General features: G+C 41.1%; 1 protein-coding gene across 11 annotated transcripts in view; it reads left to right on the top strand.

The window, feature by feature from the left end:
- Positions 1-18,416, top strand: part of PICALM (phosphatidylinositol binding clathrin assembly protein) — an 82,733-nt gene extending 64,317 nt beyond the window's left edge. For 7 of the 11 annotated variants that reach the window (XM_054164887.1, XM_054164886.1, XM_054164882.1 and 4 more), the window contains 8 exons: positions 972-1,103; positions 1,192-1,222; positions 2,039-2,138; positions 3,796-3,819; positions 5,785-5,844; positions 9,177-9,281; positions 16,350-16,452; positions 17,388-18,416. In XM_054164887.1, coding sequence (XP_054020862.1) covers positions 972-1,103; positions 1,192-1,222; positions 2,039-2,138; positions 3,796-3,819; positions 5,785-5,844; positions 9,177-9,281; positions 16,350-16,442 — 545 coding nt within the window. In that variant the 3' untranslated portion in view covers positions 16,443-16,452; positions 17,388-18,416. The remainder of the gene's footprint in view (positions 1-971; positions 1,104-1,191; positions 1,223-2,038; positions 2,139-3,795; positions 3,820-5,784; positions 5,845-9,176; positions 9,282-16,349; positions 16,453-17,387) is intronic. The other 4 variants (XM_054164883.1, XM_054164889.1, XM_054164891.1 and 1 more) reach the window with 2 other exon arrangements.
- The last annotated feature ends 2,277 nt before the right edge of the window (positions 18,417-20,693 follow it).

The following is a 20,693-nucleotide window of genomic DNA, read 5'->3' as shown; positions in this document are numbered from 1 at the left end:
GGAAGTCGTCGTTCCCCTATACTCAACACTGGTTAGGCCACACCTTGAGTACTGTGTCCAGTTCTAGGCCTCTCAGTTTAAGGAGGACATTGAGACTCTTGAACATGTCCAGAGAAGGGCAACGAGGCTGGTGAGAGGCCTTGAGCACAAGCCCTATGAGGAGAGGCTGAGGGAGCTGGGATTGTTTATCCTGGAGAAGAGGAGGCTCAGGGGAGACCTTATTGCTGTCTACAACTACCTGAAGGGTGGTTGTAGCCAAGAGGGGATTGGTCTCTTCTCCCAGGCAACCAGCACCAGAACAAGAGGACACAGTCTCGGGCTGTGCCAGGGGAAGTTTAGGCTTGAGGTGAGGAGAAAGTTCTTCACCAAGAGACTTGTTAGTCATTGGAATGGGCTGGCCAGGGAGGTGGTGGAGTCACCCTCCCTGGAAGTGTTCAAGAGGGGATTGGACGTGGCACTTAGTGTCATGGTCTAGTAGTCATGAGGTGTTGGGTGACAGGTTCAACTTGGTGACCTTTGAGGTCTTTTCCAACTTTGTCGATTCTATGATAATAAATTGCCAAAGCATCCACAGTTAATGTGTATTGTAGTTCTGTCTGACCTTCTGAAAATACAAACTTTCTCAACTTTGGACTTTGGATTTGACATTGGATTCCTTTGGAGCAAACCAGTGACTCGCTGAAAGCAAAGGCTTGTGTGTTCATTGTTCATTTTGTTTTACAGTTTGATTGCAGTCATTGTGAATCCATTCCCTGTAAAATTGATGTCATAAAGGTTAAACTAGTAAAGTGCAATCTCTCTAGTAACTACTCTCTCAGAGATGTGTTTTATCCTTCAACAGTGTGGTGTCACTAAGTTAAATTTTGTACTTCAGCCCTCATGTTGAACTGGCTGTCTATTAAATAATACTGAATGTCATGACATTTGTGGGAGGCCTGGGATTCTAATGACTTCTTGTTTATCATTCCAAGGCTTTGATGAACTAGGTGGTCTTCTAAAACCAACAGTGGCCTCTCAAAACCAGAGTCTTCCAGTTGCCAAAGTTCCACCTAACAAATTAGTGTCAGATGATCTGGATTCATCTTTAGCCAATCTTGTAGGCAGTAAGTATTGAACTACTAATGTAAATGCTTAATTTAATTCTTTTAAACCAGCAGAATTCCAATAGTATCTTTTTCTACTTTGTGACAGATTTGGGCATTGGCAATGGAACCACTAAAAAGTGAGTATGCTTCATCAAAAGTTGAGCATTTGGATTTTCTTGATAATAAATTTTTATGAAACTACAGGCTTAAACCTGGACGTTTAACATAATGTTAACCTTCAGAGCGTGTTTGGGAATGTACTTGCTTCTCCTACAAGCTATAATGAATTGTTGAGAACTCTTGGAAGGTGACAGTAGACAGAGTGGTAGTGACAGTGGGAACAGCAGGCACGATGTCCTCCTGATTCATCTCAGGCTTTGTATGCATTTTGGGAGTGAGTTCACCAAAATGTTTTTGTCATGGTAGGTAATCTTAGCACACCTCCTATGTACTCTGTGATCTGAGGCTGTGCGTTGTCATGCATGACCGACTCGGTATCCTGAATCCGAGCTGTATTAATGGCTGTGAAACTACAGTCTCTGACTTGTAGCTGACCTTTAGACAAGTGAATTTTGAAGCAGGGCGTGTTCTGAAATAGTGAACTTCTGCCTGAGCAGAAAATTTAGAATGATTAGCAAATTTTAGGCTTTTTGGGACCATCTGTGAAATCATTCTGAAATGTACCCTGTTGCTCCTGACCAAACTACCATAAGCCAAGGCAAGTAAGCTAGACTAACTTACCTATACTGGGTAACTCAACTAAAGCTGAGGTGGCTCATGTTGAGCATTGTACCAGACAAGCTGTCCTGAGATCTTTGATCAAGTCTTTTGCTAAATGCATTTCTTTACTAATAAAAGAAGGTGAGTTTCCACAAGGAAACTCTCTTTACCTGATAGAGTTTTTTAAGAAAATCCAATATTTTCTAACCAATCTTTAAAACATTTTTTTGAAGTGATGTAAACTGGACTCAGCCAGGTGAAAAGAAACTAACAGGCGGTTCCAACTGGCAACCCAAGATTGCACCTACAACTGCATGGAATGCTCCAACATTGGTAAGCCAAGATTTTAAAAGAGTGAGCTCCCTGCAACTTTGATACATGGGCTGATGTGTGACTGAGAAGTCTGGAAGTGAGCCATAGTTGCAGTAAAAGAGAGTAGAACACTGGAGATGTGTCAGTTTGAGATGTGTGCTGCTTGGATTTGTTTTTCTTAGCTGTGTGGTTCTAGTAAATCATCTGCATAAACAATTTATTCAGTAGTTCAGGTATTCTAGTAACTAGTTTAGTTGACTAACTTCAGCAGTTTCTGACCAGGCTCCCTTATGGCAAGTTAGCAGCCTGTTTCATTCAACTGAAGTAAAACTGAGTTCCAGTGGTGGTATTTGGGGGTCCACTTTGCAGTCCAGAAAAGCAGAAGTGTGAAAAGTTCTTCAGGCCTGCTGATTTGTCAACTATGTGTAACATTACTGCTCAGCCTGCTCTGAGGATGAGAAGGGGACAAGAGATTAAACCTCATGATACCCATAGAGGTGCCTGTGCAGTGGTGTGGGATTCAGCTTTCTTAATGTACTTAGATACTACTTTCCTGCTTCACTGTGTGCAGTTTTTTAAAATACATGTCAGTCAGTTGTAGTGATCTTCATAGCAGATAGAACTGGCAAGGCTTTTGGGGTAGTATGTAAAGTGAGGGCTCTTAATTGCATGCCAATACCTCCCTCCCCCCACCAACCCCCCAAAAGTTTAAAAATGCAAAAACCCCAACAAAACAAACAAAAACAAACCAAAAAAGGCCCATGACCACCACCAAAACCAACCAACCAAAACCCACACCCAAAAAATCCTCCAAAACACAAGAAAAGAGAAGTTAATAGTTTGCATGAGTAATCTTCAATGGTTAAGTGTTACACATGAATCCTGCACACCCTTTCACCAGTACCTGGAGAAACTCTATATGGACAACACAGATAACCAATCATCTCCAAGGATTTATTGCATCTGACTCTGCAACTGAGTGAGGGAGATTGAATTCACAGTGTAATAATACAGTGCTGTGGGTTTGGAAAGAAAAACCTTGTCTCTCTGACTCCACTCCCTCTCCCTTACTGAGCATCCCTTATCAATTCACTACGTTTATATAGAGAGAAATGTTTGTGGGCCTTATTAGAGGGTATGTATGTTGAAGAAACTGTAACTACTCACCTGCTTTAATGACCAGTGGTTTACTTGTGCTTGAATTTGTTTAATAACTCATGTCTTGTATAGATGCATCTTCTTGTGATAAGTCATTACATTTAACAGCTTTTATTACTATACCGTTGAGACACTTCCTGTGATACTGTTCTGTTAACATAAAAGAAATCTCTAAAGAAACGATCTAGGGGGGAAAAAAAGTTTTATTGTCCTCTGCTGGTCTATTTATTGTGGACTTGCTGCTGCTTGCTAAATAAATATGCTTTTGAAAATATGGCTTTCTCATCCTTGGAAAAAAAGGCATATACCAAATAAATGGACCATGCAAACCAATTGCAAACCTAGTAACGGTGACAGTATCATGGGTGTCTGTTGTCTCAGTGAATTACAAGAATGTGTTGGGGTAAACATTTAATGTATTTGTGAACTAAAATGCTATCTGTGTATATTCCATTGTGTAAGTATTTGCTTCTAATCCAGTGTTATTGCATTATGTAATTGTTCTCCCTGGGAAATACAGAATGGCATGCATTTTCCACAATACGTAAGTGAAACAACCCACAGCCTTTTGCAATCGATTGGCATGCTGATATTAACCACTGCTCTTGCAGAATCTCATAACCTTCCTGCTATTTACACGTTTCTCGTTTTAAAATCTTTGGTGTGCCAAAAATTGAGCTTTCCTTAGCATACACAAACTTCATAGGTGGTGTGCAGGCTCTTGACTCGAATGATGGCATGGGAAATACCAAGGTTTTGGTTTTTTTCTTGCTTTAAACTACCATTTGCTGCCAGAGAGCTGGGGCACGTGTCTGTGCTGCCTTCAATGCACTTGGTGAATTCTGAATGAAGATAAAAATGTTTGTGTTTGAATAACTGCATGAAACCTCATGGGCTTCTGTGACACTTGGCACTTTATTCACATTTATGGTAGATCTTGATTATTTGTTTCTAATTGATTTATTTATTTTTCCCTTAGTGGGGAGAGACCAATATGTCATTAATGCTCATATAAAAAGAGAAAATCCATGCTGACAGTTTACAAAGGGCAAGCAACAACCTGTGCTTCCTGTCTGAGGAATGCAGCCTTACATTTAAAGGACTTTTTTTCCTCTTATGTCAACAGTGATATTGGTCTTTCCCTGTATTCTGTCTTTATTGCAGGGCAATTCTAAAGTATAGTAGGTCCATAGTTGAGCAGTCAAAAATAAATTTAGTCAGATATTTGTACATATGTACATGTGGGTACATGAGGGAAATAATATTCATGATAGCTTTTCCAGTTATGTGAAATATTTGGGTAGTACATAGTCTAGAAAACCAGATAAATTTGTTCTGATGGCAACTGAAAGGCCAGTGACACTGGCTACTACCTATGAAAAGGCAGCTGATACCTTAGAAATGAATTCAGAAGCAGCTTTGCTGATACCTTATTAATGTTACAATTTATCTGCTTTAATCCAATAATAAATATTTGGTCACTTCCCTCTTTCTTCTGTCAATAATCTCTGTACTGTGATGTGTGTGGTCTTTGTCTTGTCACGAATTGTGATGTCCACAGTAACAGCATGAGAATTAGGCTGGTTTTTTTCTTAAAGGAGAGACTGACTAACAGGAGGTGGAGTGGATAGACGGCAAATTATCTGAATGTTTATAAGCACCAATTTACAGTCTGAGAGAAAGTTTTTTGTCCTTCTAAAAGTGGATAATGGAACTGCAGAACAAATAATATGGCTAGGATATAAAGATCTGTCTTTAATATACTTTCTTTCTAAGAGTTATCAGCTGGTTTTCTGTATTCGTTGCCAAACTGTTCACCAAATGTAGTTTCACTCCAGGTTTTGTCTGTTCACAGCAGTTTTACTGTAACTTCAGAAAAGCTAACTTAAAGACAATATTATCAGAGCTCCAAAATACTAAGAGAACCTAACCTGCTCAAATTCACTGTATTAAGTGGGTGAGTGAGAGGTAATGCAGGTTAGATATTTGTATTAGAGTTGAATTTGTACTGAAATCTCCCTAGTGTGCACATCCTGGCTAAAGAGATGAGAATTCCTATAGTCTCAGCAGAACCAATAGTCATTCTCTTTCAGTCTGTAAAATTTGCTCTTGAGACTCTTCAAGCACCATTACTTCTGACATTGACAGACAAGTTTATATTTCATGTGATTGGAAAAAAAATGCTTCTGCTTCCTGAATATTTTCTCTCAAATTTCTGTCTGTGTTTTCTTTGAACAGGATGCAGAGAGAATGGCAGCTTGAAGTGTAGTTTAGTCAACCAGGATCCTAAGAGGTTAATACCAAAACACAACTACAGATTTTCCAAGATTAGCATAGGTGTTGCATTACATCTGAAATAATTTGGAAACACACGAGACTGCAAATCTCATTTATTCTTTATGTTCATAATAATCCAAGTGCTGCACTTGACCTAAGCTTAGAAGACAATGTCTTACCAGTATGCAGCCGATCTCTTCTCCTCTAAGTTCACCATTGTTTTTCACACCAGGCACCACCTGTCATGGCATATCCTGCCACAACGCCAACAGGAATGATGGGCTACGGGATGGTGAGTGGAGCTCCTGCAACTCAGAAGTCTCATGCTCTGTATTATTTGGTTGCTTGTAGTTTGCTATCAGTCTCGATTTTTTTCTGAACTTTTTACTGATGGTTGATTTTCAGCTCTTATTGGTTTATTCTGAACTAAGTGGGTTTTGTCTGAAATCATCTACCATTTCTTACCTCAGGTTCTATAAACTTCAAAAAATTAGGGCAGTGTCTGTTCTTAATGGGCTTCATTGCTGTAGAAATAAGTGTATCATGTTGCTCTGGGTCCTGCTGACATGCCTTCCTCACCATCCGTGTTTGGAGATGATTTTTGAATCTTTTTCTGGAGCATGATGACAGGTGCTAGAGGAACTATGTGGGCAGGAGCATCAGGGGTTAGAGTGAGGAACTGCCGGTGGGGGGGGCAAACCCATGTGTGAGGTTGACAGCGGGCAGCCCTTTTGACTGGGCAGCACTCACTACAATCTGACCCCTCCCTCTTTGTGTCCCTATTTACACAGTGCTTAGCAGCACCCCACCCTTCGGGTATCAGAGCTTACAAAAGACTGCATTGCGCCCATTGTTCCTCTGGAGAGAGTTTTAATGGGTTAGCACCTCCCCCCTCACCACATGGCCAGAGTGAATGCTACGATGAGGATTACATTTAAAAATATAGAACATACCATTATATAATGCAGTTTTCCCTCAAAGACATTTTCATCTACATGGTTAGTTTCATAGCCTGCTTCCAAAATTTCTCTGTTAGAGAAGTTATCACTGCCAGTAAAATTCATAGAATTTAAGAGGTACATTGCTCAACTGCATTATTAAAGTTTTTATCCAGTCAAGCAGCATCTCTATCATTAACCAAACCATATGATAAGTTATTAGTTTATAGATATGGGTCCAAAAGATCCAGCCAAAAACCAATGCAAAAGCTTAGAACATTAGAATCCTTCAACGTTAACATACATACATAGAATACATACATATACATACATAGAATAAACCAGGTTGGAAGAGACCTTCAAGATCATTGCGTCCAACCCATCAACCAATCCAACATCTCTGCTTCCAACCCCTTTTTTCCAAACAAAGTATTACTTTTCAAATAAAATACTATTTTTCAAGCCCCACGTTGGGTGCCAAAATGTTGTAGTGGTTTGAGCCTTAACTGGAGCTTAAGAGCTCAGATGGTAGCAAAAAACCCTGAGAATTTCTCTCCCTGCCCCCAAAGAGACTGGAGGTAAATCTACCAAAAAAATAATCTGGAATCGGTTTGGAAGTAGGAGAAGTAAATTTTTTTAACAAAAAATATATATATCAGTAACAGGGAGGATTTACAAGGGTAAGGAGCAAGGATGAATAGGAAACAAAAATCCAAAACCAAATTTGGATGGCCTTGTATCTCCCTCAATGTATGTGGATTTCAGTCCTTTAGAGAAGCATGGGTACGGCAGGGAGAAGATCAGGCCTGACCACGTGGCAGAACCAGGAGGCTAGCAGCAGCTATTGGTCCTTTCAAATAGGTGAGGCAGGAGCAAAGAGAAGAAAATGGCTGCAATGTCTTCCTTTTTATAGGCTTGCTGGAGAGGAAACCTTTGACCCAGGGGACCCCTCCTCCTTGGAGGGGGAAATCAAGTCCCTCTCTGTTCACCTGGATCAGGTTTCTCTTATCCCCTGGGGAAGCAGGGCTCTTGCAGCCCTCCCGCAGGATGGGTGTAACCCAGCACACATGAGAGCATAGCTACCTTCTCAACAGGAATATTTTATCAGTGAAATTGAAAGTTCCTTAAATATTTCCTCTAAACTGAGCAGAAGATACTTGTGACGATCAGTACAAAAAACTGCAAGTTTGTGGCACTGAGGCATGTTGTGGTGTCGGTTGAGGATTGAACACCAGTACAGGAACGCTTTTGACACAAACCTGACCTTGATGCATGTTGCTCTGAGGAGCTGTTAAATTTTTTCTTATATCAAATTTTGAAATATTCCTGAAACTATGTGCATTAACGCCTCAAGTTTTGATGCAGTGAACAAAAAGGGAGAGACAATTATTCTGTTCAATGGCTCACAGACTAGTGTAACAAACAAATGTTCCATCACAGTCAGATTAGATTAATGATCTATCGTTTGTATACAATTAGTAAGTGAACTGCAGAAGTGGCCAACTGTGTCCTTGACAGGCTTTTGGGAGAGCATCATGCTTCCTGGTAACTATCCATGAAGTCCTGTAGTGTATTCTGGTTTAAATTGTTGTGGTTAAAGTACCTCTAGTGTTAATTCAGATTTGATCTGCACAGCTCTGCACCGATGGTACTGGAAGCATTTTCTTCTTATTTTGATTTGTTAGTGAGCTATATAACACATCCCGAACACTGTCCTGCCTCATCTAAATGTTACTCCTAGGAGTTACTGAAACACTGACACATTCTATAATCCTTGTTTATTTTTTCTTAAAAGCAGTAGTAGCTTCCACAGTTCTGAGCATGGCCTTTTCAAGGTGGCATTCCAGTAGCAGGCTTTTTTCCCCTTGGTGAGGGCATACTGGGACAGGCAGTTCTGTTACTACCTTCGAATTCCCTGACTGATGGTTACTGTGTCTTCATTGTGCCAGCAGTTATATTTAATCCACATCTTTGGTAGAGTGTTTTCATCAGGGTCATTTTCTTGAATGGATTGACCATCTGATTGCCCAAACAACTGGTTGGCATGATAGGAGGAGTAAAAGGATTAGGCAAAGAAAAGCTGCTTGGAATGGGGATTGCTTTAGTAGGCGTACTGCTGGGCAGCAGCCTAAGCCTGCGGGATGTGCCAAAAGCAGCCCCAGAGATGGGTGTCCTCTGTAAAAGAAACGAAACCTGATTTCTAAGACTATTAATACATGTTAAACTCTTCGTTTTGACTCAGCTGTGGTGTCAGTAACAATTTAGATTGTAGCATGACTTTACATATAGTTCTCAATTTTCAAATTGTTTGAGCTCTATCAGCTCTGTGTTTGCATCTGTAAAACTGGTCCTGTGCTTTTGAAGGCAGACAGGGAGGTGCTGTCAGACCTCAGTTTTGGGACCAAGACAACCGGCACAAGTGCTTGTGCTTAAGTATTTTAGTGTCTTGCATCTTTGCAGCAAGAGATTAAATGGGCTCAGTTGTTATTGAGAGTATTCCTTGAAAAGGCTCCAATGTCCCTTTATTCTAACCTTTATTTGCAGAGTATTGTGGAAGCAGTGTCTAGAATTGCTTCTATTAGTTATGATCAAGAATTTTCGCCTGTTTGCCATTATCCTTTCCCTTGTTAAATACTTGCAGTGTGTTAATGCTATGTGTGATTTAATGTTGTCTGGATTTTTTCAGCCATCACAGATGGGAGGAATACCAGTAATGACACAGCCAACTTTAATATACAGTCAGCCAGTCATGAGACCACCAAATCCTTTTGGCCCTGTACCAGGAGCACAGGTGGGTACATTCAAAATTCTTGGTGCTAGGGACCAGTTACAGATGTCACAGGATGTTGGAGGTTGGAAGGCACCTCCAAAGACTGAGTCTAACCCCCCTGCCAGAGCAGGACCATAGAATCTCACACAGGTTGCACAACAATGCATCCAGATGGGTCTTGAAAGTCATTAAAGGAGGAGACTCCACAACCCCTCTGGGGAACCTGTTCCAGTGCTCCATGACCCTCACAGTGAAGAAGTTCCATCTCGTGCTGAGGTGGAACCTCCTGTGCTGTAGTTTATAGCCATTGCCCCTTGTCCTGTCACAGGGTGCAACTGAGAAGAACCTGTCCCCTCCCTCTGGACACTCAGCCCTCAGATATTTATAAACATTTATTAAATCCCCTCTCAGTCTTCTCTTGTCCAGACTAAACAGCCTCGGGGTTCTCAGCCTCATAAGGCACATACTCCAGTCCCTTAATCATCCTGCTCTCTGTTGCACTCTCTCGAGTAGATTCCTGTCCCTCTTGAACTGGGGAGACCAAAACTGGATGCAGTATTCCAGGTGTGGCCTCACCAGGGCAGAGTAGAGGGGAAGAAGAACCTCCCTTGAACTGCTGGGCACACTTCTCTTAATGCACCCCGGGATACCATTGGCTTTCTTGGCCACAAGGGCACACTGCTGACCCATGGATAACTTCTTACCCACCAGGACTCCCAGGTCCTTCTCCACAGGGCTGCTCTCTAGCAGATTGCCTCCTAACCTGTACTGCTGCAGTTTCTTCCAAAGTGTTTTGGTATTTTCTTCCATTGGGCAAATGTATTGCACAAGCCCAGTGGTTCCTGTAGGGATTGCTTCCTAGCCTTCTAATCTATATATTGGCAGTATCAGGTTTATTTCACAGAAGCAAAGAGGATAGCATTTTGACGCCATTGTTTTTCTGGCAATGTGTTTGAGGCTACCCTCAACTTTGTACCCTAGTACTTTGTACTAGGAATAGTTAATGTCAATTCTGTTTGATGAAGACCAGCTTCTTCCCTGAACCTTATGTTCTCTGCTGCTTTTCCTCCAAGTGTGGCTTTGTGAGACTGTGCCATCACAGCTTTTTGCTAAATGCAGGTGGCACTGTTTTGTGACCTGTTACACTTAAAAGTATTAGTTTATAAAGTAACAGTCTGACTGTAGCTGTAAGCTAAGTGTAAGCTGTGTGTTTATAGGACAACATAAGTGGTAGTTCTTGCAGCCCAGAATACTTCTGAGCTGCACCAGAAAGTGACCAGCAGGGTGAGGGAGGTGATTCCTGCTCCTCTGCTCTGGTGACATCCCATCTGGAGTACTGTGCCCAGCTCTGGGGCCCTCAATGTATGAAGGATGTGACTTGTTGGAGCAGGTTTAGAGGAGGGCTGCAAAAATGATCAGAGGACTGGAGTACCCTTGCTGTGAAAACAGGCTGAGAGCTGGGGTTGTTCAGGCTGAAAAAGAGAAGGGTCTGGGGAGACCTTAGTGTGGCCTTTCAGAGGGGCTATAAGAAAGATGGGAACAGACTCTTAGCAGGACCTGTTGTGACACAAGAAGGAATTACAGTTTTTAACTAAATGAGGAGTAGTTTAAAATAGATAGAAACAAGACATTGGTGAAAGACTGGAACAGGATGCCCAGAGAAAGTGGTAGATGCCCTGGAAACATTCAAGGTCAGGCTGGATAGGGCTCTGAGTAATCAGAGCTACTTAAAGATGTCCCCAGTTCACTGCAGGGTGGGGTTAGACTAGATGACCTTCAGAGGTCCCTTCCAACCCAAATCATTCTATGATTTTGCAGAGGAGAAACAGGTTGTATGTAGCCTTTTAAATTAATGAGTATTATAGATGGGTTGGAAAAGACCCTTGTATCAAAACCTGGTGGAACTTCAACCCAGCACCTGGCTGCTAGAACTGACCATTCTGTGAAAGGCATATGGCATGTGCATCTAGTTTTAACCCTTGTTTTGTCCAAAGGTTTCTGTATTCCCCCATGTTTTGCAGAGGACATGATTGTGAAGATAATAGCTATACCAACCTAGCTGACCTTTCCCTGTTAGGTAAAGGTGTGATGTTGAAGGGAGCATTCCTTACCTTGACTGCTCTTCTGCTTCTCCTGTTGGATGTTGATTCATCACCTAGCGTACAAGAATGCAAGTGGTTACTCTGAGCATTGATAAGAACTGACTTTAATAATAATGGTATTTAAATACCTGCCTTTTATTGTTTGTTTTGCAAAACGTAGCCATATGAAGATGTTTTTTTGCAGTAGGAAAAATGAGTAGAGGTGAAGAAGGATGGAGAACTTTGAACACCTTCATTGAGATCCTTAAGACTTTGACCTGTGGCTGGAGGCAGAGCCAATCTGCCAGTTAAATTGGGAACTCCAGCGTTAAATGTGGCTTTACTTAACAATCAAAAGCTCTTGTCAGCAGTCCCACAGAACATCATGGCTTGTTAGAAAAATGCAGTGTATCAGGACCATATCTTGATCTTACTATGAAGAGCTCTGTCTCTATAGGTGACTGTAGAAAATCATTCATGTGTGACTTTGCTTAGGTGTATGTGTGCTGCTGGGGACTGGAGTGTGGAGGGAGAACAACTAGAAGTAGACTGGAAGAGGAAAGAGCCTCAAACCTTCTGCAGTGCCTGACTCCTGTTCCTTTATCAGGAGTGACACTGCTGTGTGCTGCCAGTGGGCATACAGCATGTGTCTTGTGGCTATGTTTAAAGAATTTTAAAGGCTTTATTTGAAAGGGATACTGCTAGATTTCTGTAGATGGAAATACCATTTTCTGTTGACTTTCTTGAACTTCTGAGAGCTGCTTTGCACACACAGGCATATCAGACAAGCGATTCAGTATTCTTCACATGGGTTTTACAGTACTTCAAGGGGAAAAAATGTGTTTGTGACAGCTCTTAAATAGAGAAAAAGTGAAAGAATCCTCAGGAATAAGAATTGTTATCTCAATTTCCATTTGGAAATGTCCGGGGGGCAGAACTCTGCCTACCTGCTTAATTTAGCTGTGACAGGTAGGTAGGTCTGAACAGCTGGGTGAGCCTTTCTGCTTCATTTGACATTGCAGGGCTTGGTCTAGGTTGAATCCCAGCTGGCTGTCATAACAGGAAAAGGAGGAATTAGTCACAAGTGAGCTATGCAGAGCTATAGTTATTGTGCATTTCTGACAAACATTTGGCTCCTGTGAGAATTAATTTGGTAGAACGCACACCTTTTGGATCATTAGGATTAAGGATCATTTACATAATTGGAAGGGTTTTCCCTGAAACACAGAATCTGTGTTGCTTGCAGGTGTTGAGTTCTCAGAAGTCTGATCCAAATAAAGCAGCTGAACTGAAACAAAGGCTGCCTGTGAGAGATGCTCCCCCCTATCTGCAGAGAAGGCATTTACTAACCTATAGCCTCAGAGGAGAACTGCATTGTTACATGGAGTTTACTTTATGCTTAGTCCTGAGGTTCTTCTGAGCATATTTGCCTGTTTGTGTTTAGCTCTTGCTCCTGTTGTGGCAGAGATCAGAAAATAAAGACAAAAAAATTTGTTCTTGGAGTGCACAGCTTAAAGAGTGGTTGTCTGGGAGGCACACAGCTCAGAGTGTCTGCAGCCCACATGGATCACTCTAAACACCAGGATTCTAATACAGGTTTTGTCCATGGTATCCTGGTGACAAAAAGCAAATAGTTTTAATACTTGTTTAAAGCACCAGATTACATCAGCTACCTCTAGTCTGCTGATAGATTTTAGCTGTTGTCTACAATAAAGAAACCCGAAGATACTTAAAGGCATTATGACAGATACAAATTCATTGCCAAAAAATTGTGTTGCCAAGCTGTATTATGTTGGGAATTCCTCCTGCTTTGTACACAGACTGGTAAAATGGGTATGCCAGTGTTGTCTGTAATTTAAACTGGTGTTCCTGACTTGATACTTTTTAAAAATTAACCTTAATACTTTTCTTATCTCTAGACATATTTTGCTTCTATTTCAAATGTTCTCTTTACAGGCATGCAACTTGATTTCTAATTCTTGCTATCAAAAGCAAGAGTAGTGTGAGGGGTTTTAAGGGCAAAATCATTGAAACAATTGAGAATGACACTAGAAGAGTTGCTTTGAAAATCATGGGAAAGATGATATTCATAGTTTTGAAAGTATTATTACTTTAATTTAGCTGGGCTGGAGGAGAACAGATTTAGACTGGATATTAGGAAGAAATTCCTTACAGTGAGGGTGGTGAGATACTGGAACAGGTTGCCCAGGGAGGCTGTGCATGCCGCCTTCCTGGAGATGCTCAGGGCCAGGACGGACAGGGCCTTCAGTAACCTGGTTTAGTGGAAGGTGTCCCTGCCCATGGTAGGGGGGATGGAAACAGATGATCTTTGAAGTCTTCTCTGACCCAAATTACTCTACGATTGATTCTATGATCTTGGCTAATATAAAATGATACAGTACTGACAAACCACTGGTACGGGTTTAAGTGTTATGCACTCTGGTCTGATTACCCCCAAAACAAGGTAGCCTTAGGAGGGGAAGCAGCTGGGTAGTGAAAATGTTAAGATTTAAAAAACCAGCAAAGAATTTACTTGGCCTACTGCTCACATCTGTGTGAGCTGTAACCCTGCAGTCTTTAACGTCACTGAAGTGGACAGAAAGGGTGTTTGGAGTGATTGCCTGGTAATGAAGAATAGCTAAATGTGCAAGTAAGAGAGTTGATTTTGTGGGGTTGGGTGGGGTTTCCTTGGGTTTTAGTTGAATTTTGTTGGGCTTTTCTCTTGGCTTGTTGGTTTTTTTGTTTTGTTTTGGGGTTTTTTTGAAAGTAGAAGAACAGGGTATGCCATAAGAACAGACCTACGCCAGGAAGTAGACTTTACAGGCATGTAGACTTTTCAATGAGAAACCAGTATCTTCTGGGCTCTTCTGTGTTGTTATGGCTCTGGGGAGTTTTTGTCTTTGTTGGAAGCACAAGAGGTGATGGACACTTGGAGATGAGACAAGCTTTGTATCTGACAAGCACAGGATGCTGCACTTTTGATCACACAAGTGCTGGGCAGTAAGGAGGCTAAATCACAGTTTTAGATGTATTTGCACTAGAGAAAGTAGTAGCCAGTGCTGCTGTTTCAAATTCTGCTGCTTAGAAACTGCTCTGGTAGGTTCAGATCTTCAGATCTATTTATAGCCAGTATTCTATATAGATGCAAAGTAGGAAACTATCAAAGTATACTTAACACTTTTTTTTTTAAGGCCTCTTTTTTAATTAGAGGCATCTGATTAATGTATGTATTTACTGTAAGGTATTGTGTTTGGTCTCAATTTGGCTGTGGCATCTAGGAAGTAGGATTGTCAAGTTGTTTTTTTCCCCAGTATTTAATCTGAACAGGCTTCCTAAAATTTCACCTCTGTTTCTGGTTACATGCTGATGTTGCATAAATGACAGAGCTCTACCAGGCTTCCACACTGCTTTCAAACTGGGACATTACGTTGGACCTGATAACAACGGGAGATTTGCCAACTCAATTTAACAGGACTTTTCATACGTGACTTCAGGCCATTTGACCATGAAGGGGAAGAATGTCTCAGGGGATTAAGTCACAGGCTTGCCTTGCTGAAGTTGTGACTGTTGGACTTCATCATTAGTCTGGATCAAATCCTGGAGAGTGGGGGGTGTGTCAGCTATGGCTTTCCAAATGGAAGAACCAAGTTTAAAAGGGGAACTTCTGACATCCTGAAACTGCTTCTCAAGCACTTTGCATTCTGTCTCATGACTCTTCTACAATCTGTTTATGGGGACTGGATCCAAGTGTCGCACGGGAAGTGGGGATAAAGATTTCAAACCAGACAGAGAATATTTATCCTGAAAAAGCTCCTTCTTCCCACATGGTTTCTGAGACAGACATTAACCTGAAAGTTTTAAATGTGCAATGGTAATACTTACACTCTAGGCAATTCTGCCAGCATTTCCCATAAGCATGTTCTCTGTCATGCCTAGGTCAACAGGCATTCAGGATTTTCATACTAATCTTCAGAAGATGCTTTCTGCAATGGGTCTAAAGTGCAGGGGTACAGTGGTGAATAGTAACTCAGTTATGAGTGAACTTAGTGATGGAACCTGAAATGGAGAAAGCTGACTGTGTTAATTGTAACTGCAAAAACATGCAAGCTCTATGAGAGAGGAAGGCAAACAGAACTTAATAAAACACCTTTTGTAACTGGGAAGACACTAATAAAGAAGGAAAAGGGCTAAAAAAAACTAAATCAAAAAACTAAATCAACTAAATCCTGCAATTACAGCCTGCAGGTTATTGGTCCTTTCCAGCAGCAGCTGGAACACCAATATTACCTATTAGTAAATAATGTGCTTTATGTGGATTAATTGTCTTGTGGTCCTTTAAGTACCTGGCTACAGGATGTGATTTTTCTTGGTAAAGATAGTATAGACTTGTGGTCTCAGTCTTCAGTTCTCACCTAAAACGGCATCAGTTGATAAACTCATCTATTTTTAATTTTCTACCCCCAAAATATATCCTGTGTTCTCCTTCTGGGCCCCAAATTGACAATTATCCATTGTCTGCTGTCCAGCCTCTTTTTATATGAATCTTACTTTGAAGGGAAAAGATGCTGAGAGTCGTTATTTCTGGAGAAGGTATCTGGAAAGCTGTCATGCTCTGACCAGACCCTGGCCTGATCTGTCCCTGCCAGTACATATGATTGCCAGTAAGGCAGGGAGAGTGCTAACCTATTTCACAGGACTCAGGCTTAATGTTTGTATCTTCTTTTGAAGAAAGCTGCAGTGAAAACACAAAGTTATCTGCTGATTTGGCAAATGCCACTTGAACTTTATTTTTCTGGAGGGTCATGTCCAGCTTGTTTCTGCATTACACCAACCATTGATGAGGCTTTCTGTTTTCCACATGACCAAACACCCTGTTTTAATAGTTGATTTCTGCCAGGTTTTCCTCTTAACCTCCCTTTGTCCTTTCATTACATGTTCAGCTTTCATATTCTGTCATTCTGAGACCTTTTTTTCTTTCTTTCCCTTTCTCTGTCGTCTTTCCTACTAGCTGTCTGCAGCATCCAGTCCTTCCAGTCAGAGTCCTCACAGAGCCTCAGGAAAGGATCCCTTTGCAGAGCTCTCTCTCCAGGATTTCTTGTAAAACAACTTAGGTATTGTCCATTACTCTGGGGAGATGCTGGTTTTTGTAATATAACACAAAGTTCTAAATCAAGTTTTAATAACAAGACTAGAACTGTTTCCAAAGAAAATAGGAACAAGTCGTGTTGAGTTGGAAGCATTGTGGAAGTGGCTTGGAAACTCAGTATATGTAACTGCAGTGGTTTAAAGGCTCGATCAAGTCACTGGAAGTGATGTGTTGTAGTTCCCATCTGACCTGCAAGCACCAGCGCCCTTGGTGCTTGCTGTGGTTAGGGAGAAGGAGCTGGCACTGCCTGGTATTTGATATTTGGTCAGGAAGATGCTTAGGGATTGTGGTCAGCAGCAAACCCCTGGCTGCTGCTGGCAGCCTGCACAAGCACCACACCAAGGAGTTCACTTTATGCAGGAAGTACTCATTTCATGCATGGAAGGGCTCAGTCCTGGTACATGTGTGCTGGAGTAGTTCTGTTCTTTCCAATCAGGGGCAGGGAATTAAATACTAAAATAAGGGGGAACCTGGAAAAATTCAAGAATTCAGCATAAGGAACAAGACAGCAGAAAGACAGTAGGCTTCCCTGCACACCATGTCTGCTTTTTTGGTGTGCGCTTCTCCTGGTTCGGCATGAAAAATTACTTTGAGTTCTCTTCGTGTTTATGTTGATCTGTGTTGTGTGCCACTGGTGATAATGGTGCATGGATGAGTCAGGGGATTTTCTTCTTGTTGGACAAGTCGGCTTAATGCAGAGAGATGCTCCATAGGCTGCTGTAGCTGGATGAACATCTTGATGGCTTTTGGTTGTTTTCTGGCCCTGATTTTTGTCAAACCTCCAGATCTTGGGGGAGCTTGGGCGCTTGAAGAATGCAAGGGGTTTTTTTTAAGAGAACAGATTTCTAGTGAAGTCCTGCTTCTGTTGGATGTTAACACAAGGGTTTTTAATCTTTCCAGATTCAGTTTATGTAACTGTGTTAAATGGAAGAAAAAGGAAGGTTTCCAAAAAGATGTGCTCACCAGTAAACCCCCACTTCCAGGAGAAAATGAACTTCAGTCTCTCAAACTCTCCTCTTCCATTAAGTGATGCAGTGAAATGAAGACGACCAACCAAGGAAGCTGGGACAGCTGTGTAAGAAAATGTCACTATATGAGACAAAGCCAAGAATTGCCATGGACTAAGACAGATCTGTGTTTTTGTCCTGGTGACTAAGAGGTCAATACTTTCAGCTTCTAATAATATCCATAATTGGTAACAAATAACAAACAAAAAGATGCCTTTATTCTGGGAATTGAGATTGGTGTTTGGAAGTGCTGTCTGGAGTGGAGATGTGTCCTTTACCATAACGTGAAATGAGACTTTGGGCGGGGGAGGGTCAAATCCTAACTCACAATTCTGCAGTTACCTTTTCTTCAGTCCTCACAAATGTAGGCACAGCAGTAATGGAAATTAACTTCTTTACTCTTTTTTTTTTTTTTAATGATATATTCAGTTTGCAGTAGACATTCCTTATGTATTATTGTTTGTATTTATTTATGATTATCAACTTAACATTAATATTGTATCAAAAAAAAAAAACCAAACCTCCTTATGAAAATGAGTATGGGTGTATACAGTATGTCTGATTTTTATCCACGAAGAATGAATCTGATTCAGAAAGCTTTTCAGCTGACATACAGAGCACTAAATATTTTAAAAGGTCTGAATCTAATGAATTCTCAATATATATGGGAATTAGGGAAGAGCTGTAAAATGCATTAATCCTTATAGTCAATTCTGTGCCTAGGATTTTGTAAGGGAACAGTTAACTGACTAGAAGAAGCACTACATTTTTAATTCAGCATTAGTGCATTGGGAAGGAACTTTACTGCTTCATGCTTGACATGTCATTATTTTTACATTTGACATTATAAGGCCTTTCCAAAATGAATGTGAGGAATTGCTTTCACGTTAAGACTTTCCTTCTTTTCCGTTTAAAAGAAAAACAAAGAAAAGAAAAAGAGGAGGTGGTGTGTGGTGGGGGGGAAGACTTTTCATTTGGCTGGTGCCACGTTTCTGATCATGTACCTTTTACAAAAGTCAAAAAAGGGGAAGTAGCTTCCTTACACACGTCTAGTGGGTGTTTAGTTATCGCAGAATTAAAGCAGCACTGTTGATCGGTGCTTTGTGTAAATAAATCACAACTTCTGGGTGGAGTGGGGCCTTCAGAAGGATAGTCCACGATATGAAAGCAATTCTGTACATGAATTAAGCATACTTGCTGCATTGTCTCTGCAGATTCTATTTTTGTTGAAAATATTAAAATGTATGTTAGCAAAAATGGGTGGATTTTCAAATAAAATGCAGCTTCCACAGAACTTTGGTTACGGTATCAATGTCTGAGGTGCTTTTCTCTTTTTTCTGGTTTTTGGGTTTTTTTTTGCTGCTTAAAATGTGCACTGATAATTGCTTTGTCTCAGTAATAAAATGCCAAATGTATTTAGTATGTGCATAGTGTATTACAGGGAGTGCAACACCCTCAACCTGTGAATGACATGACTTGTGGTAGGCTGTGGTAGGTCGCCTTAGTTCCACCATCAGGAGGTGTCTCATGAAAACCTGGATTCAGGTATTTCACAAGCTAGTTTTTCAAAGTGTTCATGGCAATAAACTTGTGCTGTTTATAACTGAGCAAGATACACAAATATGCCCCCCAAAATTATGTAGGTATCTTCTCTAATCTTCCAGTGGAAGGTAATGCTGGAGAAGCTTTGAAGAGTTTGAGATCATATCCAATTAGACATAAATTTTTATCACCTGGAGATCTTAAAGGTCTTTTCCAACCTAAGCAATTGTATGGTTTTCGTGATAGATGTGGAACTTTCCTCTTCTCAACTACCTAAGGCTTGTCCTGAAGGATCGTAAGAGATCACCGAAAACATGCGGTCGAAAGATACCCCAAAGATCACCCAGTCCAACCTTTGACCCAGCACTGAAATCAGTAAAATGAAGGATCATTAAATGATCAGTACAGATCAGTAGAGTTAAAATTTATTTCTACAAGCATCCATAAAATAAGCAACCAACCAAACCCTGATGCTGATACTTGTAGGGTACAGAATGTGCATGCCCAGATTGGGCAATTTCATGCATAGTTTACTTACATCTTTACCTTTCTACTAATGAGGCTTTCGGCCTGGGACTGTTGCCACCAGAGAACAACTGCTTTTTAGTTTTTGGTTGCAGTCAGAATATAAATAATGTGGATTGTCTGACTTGGGGGTCAGCTGGAGGAAAAGGTGCACTTTTGTGTGCTTTTAGATAACTAGCAGGGTACAAATTGTTGTGAAGCACGGTCCACAGCTCTTGTGAAAGACTAAGGTAAGACCTTCCTCCTCCACATGCCAGTGTACTGAGTTGTGATAAAAACAGACACTACCATTGCCATCTGTCTAGGTTTGTGATGCTCTGATGGAGTTCAGTCTCCATTATGAGGTTATTGACTGAAGATTGATCTGCTTTCCTAAATCTTTTTGATCCTTTGGACCTTCGTTGTGGGACTGTGGACTTGAGGTCGCAATACAGGTGACAATCTCTGAACAAAGGGACCTCTTCTGCAGGGATGATGAATGCATCTCCTGTCCTCTACTGCTCACTCATGGCTGCTCTGTGTTCTGTAACAGCTGCTGTGCAGGTGAAGCTTTCTTGATGGAGGCCTTGCTAATGAACTTTGCTTTTGGTTTACTCTTGGAGACAAACTGGCTGGAGAATTTCCCTGAGGGTTATTTTGCCTTTTACTTTTGTTCCTAAGTAGTACATTGGTTTGCGATAGGGCTGGAAGAACAGTTGTAGCTTAGTTTAAGAAGCACAGCTGATAGACATGTTTCTTTTGAATTACTGACCGTCTGCAATAGTGAGGGTCATGGAAACCCAGTTCTCTTCAAAATTGAGTTCAAAGGCAATTTAACCTAGAAGTCCATCCAGGAATGCTTCCTGTGCTTGGCAAGCAGCAGATGCAGAGCTTTACTAGAGGGATGTGCTTCCTTTTGGAAATGTGTGAAGGAAACGTACGTGGCAACACTGCCACGGTGTTTTTACATTCCTTTAATCGGAGAATTCCACAATAAGACAACTGTCTCCTCTTGAGACAACTACTCTTGTGAGAACAAGAACCTTAACAGGAACGTCATGCACACAGGAAGGTTTAGGTTAGACGGTAGGAAAAATTTCTTCACTGAATGGATTGTCAAGCCCTGGAACAGGCTGCCCAGGGAGGTGGTTGA

This window comes from Dryobates pubescens, chromosome 10, assembly GCF_014839835.1.
Source record: "Dryobates pubescens isolate bDryPub1 chromosome 10, bDryPub1.pri, whole genome shotgun sequence".
Classification (NCBI taxonomy): Eukaryota; Metazoa; Chordata; class Aves; order Piciformes; family Picidae; genus Dryobates; species Dryobates pubescens.
This window is presented reverse-complemented; position numbering and strand designations above follow the sequence as displayed.